The following is a 6391-nucleotide window of genomic DNA, read 5'->3' as shown; positions in this document are numbered from 1 at the left end:
GTCACCAGCGGTACTGTAATGACGATTGCAGCGGGAGGATGACAGCTTAGAAAGAAGAGGGCAATGGGGCTTCCTCCCAGAGGCGGTGCGGCACCGAGGAGCGCTCGCATCACAAGGTGACCCCAGCTCCCCGCCGCCGCCGCCACCGCCACCGCCACCGTCACCGTCGACATCGCGCTCCAGCCTCTCCTCACCCATCTAGCCTCCCTCCTGGCTTCTTTTTCTCCCTCCCGCAGCTGAAATCCGCCGGACCTCTGGGGACCCAGGGAGCCGGGGGCACGAGCTCACTCGGGGCTTCCCCCCTCCCCCCTCCGGAGAGCCCCGGCATGGAGAGCCGAAAGGACATGGTTATGTTTCTGGACGGGGGGCAGCTTGGCACTCTGGTGGGCAAGAGGGTTTCCAATTTGTCCGAATCCGTGGGTAGTCCGCTGCCGGAGCCGCCCGATAAGATGGTGCCCCGGGGCTGTCTGAGCCCGCGGGCCGGTCCTCCGGCCACCCGGGAGCGCAGCGGGGGAGGCCTGGAGGAGGAGCCGGCCGACGGACTAGCAGGAGGCGCCGCGGGACCCGGCACCGAGCCGCGGGCAGCCGGGGCAGCCGTGCTTGGCCCCGGCCCTCCGGCCCCCTCCGCCGACAGCCTCTCGGGCCAGGGGCAGCCCAGCAGCTCGGACACTGAGTCGGATTTCTATGAAGAAATCGAGGTGAGCTGCACCCCGGACTGCGCCACGGGGAACGCCGAGTACCAGCACAGCAAAGGTAGCCACCGCGCCCCCTTTCCGGGCCTCCCACCGCGCCCACCTTCCACTTCAGTGCAGGAGGGGAGGAAGGCGCTCCTTTCCACCCGGGCAGGGTGACTGGGGGTGGGGGGCCCACTGGGGCGACTCTCCCCTGCTGTCTGCGTCCTGGTGGGGGTCTCCTTGTGTGCTCTTGCCTTGGTGGGATTGAGCTTGACAGCTATGCTTTGGGGGGGGGAGGAAGGCGAAAACCCTGAGCTTGAGGGGGATTCACAGTGAACCCCAATCCCCCCCCCAGTTTTGTGGCACTGCTTCAACTGCGTCTGGAAGATAACCTTCCCCCGGCGTGGGTGAGATCAAACGCGGGATCCGGCAGTTTGTGGCTGGCGGGGTGTAAGGCGCATCCAGGCGCGGAAGCCAGGAGTCCATAAAAAACTGTAAAATCGGGGCTGACCGGGCCGCCTGGGTGCTGAGGCCCTCGACCAGTTTGCACGTCGGTCAGAGGTCCAAATTACCTTGTCACTTCCCGGGCTCAGTGGCGCCAGGTCGGAAATGGTCCCAATGATCTAATTGCCTTTGGTCTCCGGTTGCATTTGAAAAGGCAGAGCCCTGGCCCTGCCCCTCCCCCTTTCCTTCCTAATCCTCCTTCTCCACCCAGAGGAAAAGGAGCTGCAGGGGGCCGGAGCCCCACCCTTCCTCGGGCTAGGCCCAAAGTGTGGGGGGGGGGCTGTTATACTGCTGGAGCTGGAGACCCCCTCCCTGACCAGGGGCTAGTCTGGGGTGGCGGGGAATGGCCAGGAAAGGAATCTCCCTGAAAGGTGGGAAAGCTAGAGAGCCCAGCAGCAGACACTGCTTCGTAAAGCTGGGGGTGGCGTGGGGGTGGGGAGAGTTTACCACGGAAGAAAACCACCCCCTGGCCTTGGCAGCCAAGTCCTTCATGAGCCTCCTATTACCCTTCACCACCTCGACCCAGACTGCCTAACGCTAGTGAGCTCTTAAGGGCAACTCATACTCCATTCAAATACCCTAAGGTGACAGGGCACCCACACTCACACTTCTGTGCCATCCCGGCAGCACATGCCTCCACGCGGAAGTACGAGAACACTTTGTGCCAGCTTCCCACAGTGCACTAAGACCCAGAGTTCACCACACTCCGGCACAATAGTGCATGGTATGTCAATTCACTTGCCTGTCAAATATGCACAGCCTTGCCCACTCCTGGCAATGGTGGGCACAAAGCTCAGAGGGGCTGCATCTCAACCGTGCCCTACGGCAGGTGCCTGGGGCTTCTGCACCCAGCAGGCCACAGAGTCTCCCAAACGGCAGCCCGGCCAGGCCTGCTGGCTGTTACAGGCTCCTCTGAATGGTGAACTTCTGCCCTCCCTTCCTGGGTTCTTGAAGTCCCCAGCACCCCAGCAGAAGCAGTGCATGAAGCTACTGAAAGGGAGGTGTCCCTTGCCACTCTGGCCTACAGCCCCGCATCAGCAGCGTTTTTGTGTCTGTTGTGTTGTGTGTGTGCTCGTGTGCTCTGGGCTCCCCGCGTAGGGCCGGGCTCCGAGGCACTGGCCAGCAGTCCCACCAGCGGCAGCGAGGCCCCTAAGAGCAGCGGCGGCAGCTCGCAGGGCACCCTGGCCTGCAGTGCCAGTGACCAGATGCGTCGTTACCGCACCGCCTTCACCCGGGAGCAGATTGCACGGCTGGAGAAGGAATTCTACAGGGAGAACTACGTATCCAGGCCGCGGAGATGCGAGCTGGCTGCCGCCCTAAACCTGCCGGAAACCACCATCAAGGTATGTGCTATGGGGCCCCGGGGGGGGGGGGGCTCAGCAGGAAGTGAATACTACTGCCCCCTCCTAGACAGTGCCTGAGCCAGAGACCCGGGTCTGTGCTCCCCCGCCCACGTGGCAGCTGGGCTGGGCCTCTGCAGGCCTCTCGCAGGCGCCAGGTGTGCATGTCTCCTCCCGACAGTCCCTGGGCGGCCACTGCTGCCATGAGGCTGACTCTGTCCCTTCCCTAGCCGAATAAACAGCCAAGGATGAGGTGCCTGTGCGGGCGGACAAGAAGCGCCCAGGGAGAGCGGTTGGGAAGGGAGGGTGACAGGAGAAGCTCTGCCTGCAGCCTCGGACCCTGGGAGTCCTTAGGCCCCCGCTGCTGGCGCACTGGCACCGGGCTCTGGCGTTCCGGGGGGAGGGGTCCGGCTCCAGGGCAGCGGGGAGGAAGGACAGACACTGGAGTCACTCTGTGACCCTCTCCTGGAGAGATCCCAGCTGGGGGGGGGGGGCGGGGAGGAAGGACAGACACTGGAGTCACTCTGAGACCCTCTCCTGGAGAGATCCCAGCTGGGGGGGACGGGGAGGAAGGACAGACACTGGAGTCACTCTGTGACCCTCTCCTGGAGAGATCCCAGCTGGGGGGGGGGGCGGGGAGGAAGGACAGACACTGGAGTCACTCTGAGACCCTCTCCTGGAGAGATCCCAGCTGGGGGGGCGGGGGGGGGGAAGGACAGACCCTGGAGTCACTCTGAGACCCTCTCCTGGAGAGATCCCAGCTGGGGGGGGGCGGGGAGGAAGGACAGACACTGGAGTCACTCTGAGACCCTCTCCTGGAGAGATCCCAGCTGGGGGGGGGGGCGGGGAGGAAGGACAGACACTGGAGTCACTCTGTGACCCTCTCCTGGAGAGATCCCAGCTGGGGCGGGGAGGAAGGACAGACACTGGAGTCACTCTGAGACCCTCTCCTGGAGAGATCCCGCTGGGGGGGGGGCGGGGAGGAAGGACAGACACTGGAGTCACTCTGTGACTCTCTCCTGGAGAGATCCCAGCTGGGGCGGGGAGGAAGGACAGACACTGGAGTCACTCTGTGACCCTCTCCTGGAGAGATCCCGCTGGGGGGGCGGGGGGGACAGACACTGGAGTCACTCTGTGACCCTCTCCTGGAGAGATCCCCGCTGGGGGGGGGGCGGGGAGGAAGGACAGACACTGGAGTCACTCTGAGACCCTCTCCTGGAGAGATCCCAGCTGGGGGGGACGGGGAGGAAGGACAGACACTGGAGTCACTCTGTGACCCTCTCCTGGAGAGATCCCAGCTGGGGGGGGGGCGGGGAGGAAGGACAGACACTGGAGTCACTCTGAGACCCTCTCCTGGAGAGATCCCAGCTGGGGGGGCGGGGGGGGGGGGAAGGACAGACCCTGGAGTCACTCTGAGACCCTCTCCTGGAGAGATCCCAGCTGGGGGGGGCGGGGAGGAAGGACAGACCCTGGAGTCACTCTGTGACTCTCTCCTGGAGAGATCCCAGCTGGGGGGGGCGGGGAGGAAGGACAGACCCTGGAGTCACTCTGTGACCCTCTCCTGGAGAGATCCCAGCTGGGGGGGCGGGGGAGGCGAGCTCCCGCCCACAGGTTCTCCCGTGGGTTCTCCCGGGGCCTTTCCGCTCGGCCGCGGGTGTCGCCTCCTGCGGGGGACAGGACCTCTGGGCGCTGCGCGCGGGCCGAGCGCGACCACCCAGCCTGCGCCCCCCTCCCCCCAGGTGTGGTTTCAGAACCGGCGCATGAAGGACAAGCGGCAGAGGCTGGCCATGACGTGGCCGCACCCGGCCGACCCCGCCTTCTACACGTACATGATGAGCCACGCGGCGGCCGCGGGCGGCCTGCCCTACCCCTTCCCGTCGCACCTGCCGCTGCCCTACTACTCGCCCGTGGGGCTGGGCGCCGCGTCCGCCGCCTCGGCCGCCGCCTCGCCCTTCGGCGGCCCGCTGCGCCCGCTCGACACGTTCCGCGTGCTGTCGCAGCCCTACCCGCGGCCCGAACTGCTGTGCGCCTTCCGCCACCCGCCGCTCTACCCCGGCCCCGCGCACGGCCTGGGCGCCTCGGCCGGCGGCGCCTGCTCCTGCCTCGCCTGCCACGGCGGCCCGGCCAACGGGCTGGCGCCCCGCGCCGCCGCCGCCGCCTCGGACTTCACCTGTGCCTCCACCTCCCGCTCGGACTCCTTCCTCGCCTTCGCGCCCTCGGTGCTCGGCAAGGCCTCCTCCGTGGCGCTGGACCAGAGGGAGGAGGTGCCCCTCACCAGATAAGGGGTGGCCCGCGGGCTGCCGGCTCCAGGACGCCCGTGGGGGCCCCGCGGGGACTCGGCCAGCGCCCCTCCCCGCCCCGAGGGCGCCGAGGGGGAGCCGGGGGGCCGCGAAGGACCCGCGCAGGACCGGCGGGACCCGGCCTCGGGGAAGGGGCCGCCCGGGAGGGGGCCTGGGCTGGCGCGTCTGGGCAGCAGGAGGGGGCGTGGGGAGGCCGAGGCCGAGAGACCTTCCTCCGGGGCGGCCCCTTCCTGCCATTCTTCACCGGACTCGCTGCCCCCGACCCGGGCTGAGGCCGCGGCTCCAAAGCTAAACAAACTCAGCAGCAAAAGCAACCAGTATGCAGCCCTTCAGCAACCCCCACTCCCACCCGGGACACCGTCCCCTCCCCCGAGGACAAGCCCAAGCACTGGAAAGGGAAACTGCCGTCTCCCTAAACAAAACGCTGTGTATGCAGAGCGGAGAGAAATTAATCTTCGCCAGCTTTTCCAAGGCATGGCAAGGGGCTGTGGATGGCCACGCACCAGCCGTCGAAGGGAGAGAGTGAGAGAGATGATTTACTACCAGGGAGAGTCCCGGCCTTCCCACGGAACCCGGGCCTCTCCTGCCTTCCAGAGCCTCCCTTACACACCGTCTCCTGGTTCTGCCACCTACCAGCACCTTATCTCTTCCCTCTCTCCCAGCTTCTTGATATCTCTCAACTTGCAACTCCATCCCAACCCCCCACCCGCCACCACCCACCCCAACTGCACTTTTTGTTTAACGTTGGCAGGGAGGCTGCAGGACCCCCTCAACCCAGGGCCCCTTGGAGGCTTCCCCCAAGCAAGCCCTTTCTCCCTGGGCCCAACACACACCCTGATTAGTACGTGAGTGTGTGAGGAGGGTTTTTGAATATTGAATGTATAATAAGGCAGCCACACAGGCTCGAGCTGAGCTCTTAACAAGGCGCCCAGGGAAGAGCTTAGGGAGCTCATCTCCCTCCCTCGGTATCTGGAGGCAAATTAGAGGCTATTTCCAGCCTTTGCCTTTACTAGGAGCTTTCTGGCTCTTCTCTTTGCATTTGGCATTTTACATCTCTCTTCCTCTCATTTTCCTCCCAAGCTGTCACTGGAGCTAGACTTTCAGATGCTGGTGAGAGCCTTCTGCCCCTTCTGGGCGCTTGTCTTTCCCCTTCACCAGGGTTTGTCTGGGAGCCATTCACAAATATTCACTCCCATGCTTCTTCTCACAGCCAGGTTTTGAGGGAGATGAGAACCTCTAATGCAAGCTTCACCCTGGCTGGGAGGGAGTGGTTCGGCCTGTAGGGAATGAATTGGATTTGGTTTTCCTTTGAAGCCCAAAGAATTTGCTGTTACAATTTGTTGACCATATTGCAATAAAAGCTGGACATGATTTCTCACTTTAGCATCTTAATTTTTTGGCAGCAGACAGTAGGTTAACTCCTTTCGAATTGCTAGTTCAGCTACCTTAGGCTTGGGGCAGGGAGAAAACCGAAAGATGGAGCCACAGACAGAGTCTCCTAAAATCTCTGCTGGGTGTTGGCAGGCTCCAAATGGACATTGCACAGAGGTGGAGGAGGCAGGCTCCAAGCCGC

At 64.1% G+C, this 6391-nt stretch overlaps 1 protein-coding gene across 1 annotated transcript; it reads left to right on the top strand.

Moving 5' to 3' along the window:
* The first annotated feature begins 326 nt into the window (after positions 1-326).
* On the top strand, positions 327-4800 carry EVX1 (even-skipped homeobox 1). Its single transcript, XM_066354282.1, has 3 exons — positions 327-753; positions 2277-2521; positions 4258-4800. Exons 1-3 carry the CDS (start codon positions 327-329, stop codon positions 4798-4800), a joined length of 1215 nt encoding a protein of 404 aa, XP_066210379.1.
* The last annotated feature ends 1591 nt before the right edge of the window (positions 4801-6391 follow it).

Source organism: Saccopteryx leptura, chromosome 12 (assembly GCF_036850995.1).
Source record: "Saccopteryx leptura isolate mSacLep1 chromosome 12, mSacLep1_pri_phased_curated, whole genome shotgun sequence".
Taxonomy (NCBI): domain Eukaryota; kingdom Metazoa; phylum Chordata; class Mammalia; order Chiroptera; family Emballonuridae; genus Saccopteryx; species Saccopteryx leptura.
Note: the sequence above shows the minus strand (reverse complement) of the source record. Positions and strands in the feature narration are given on the sequence as shown.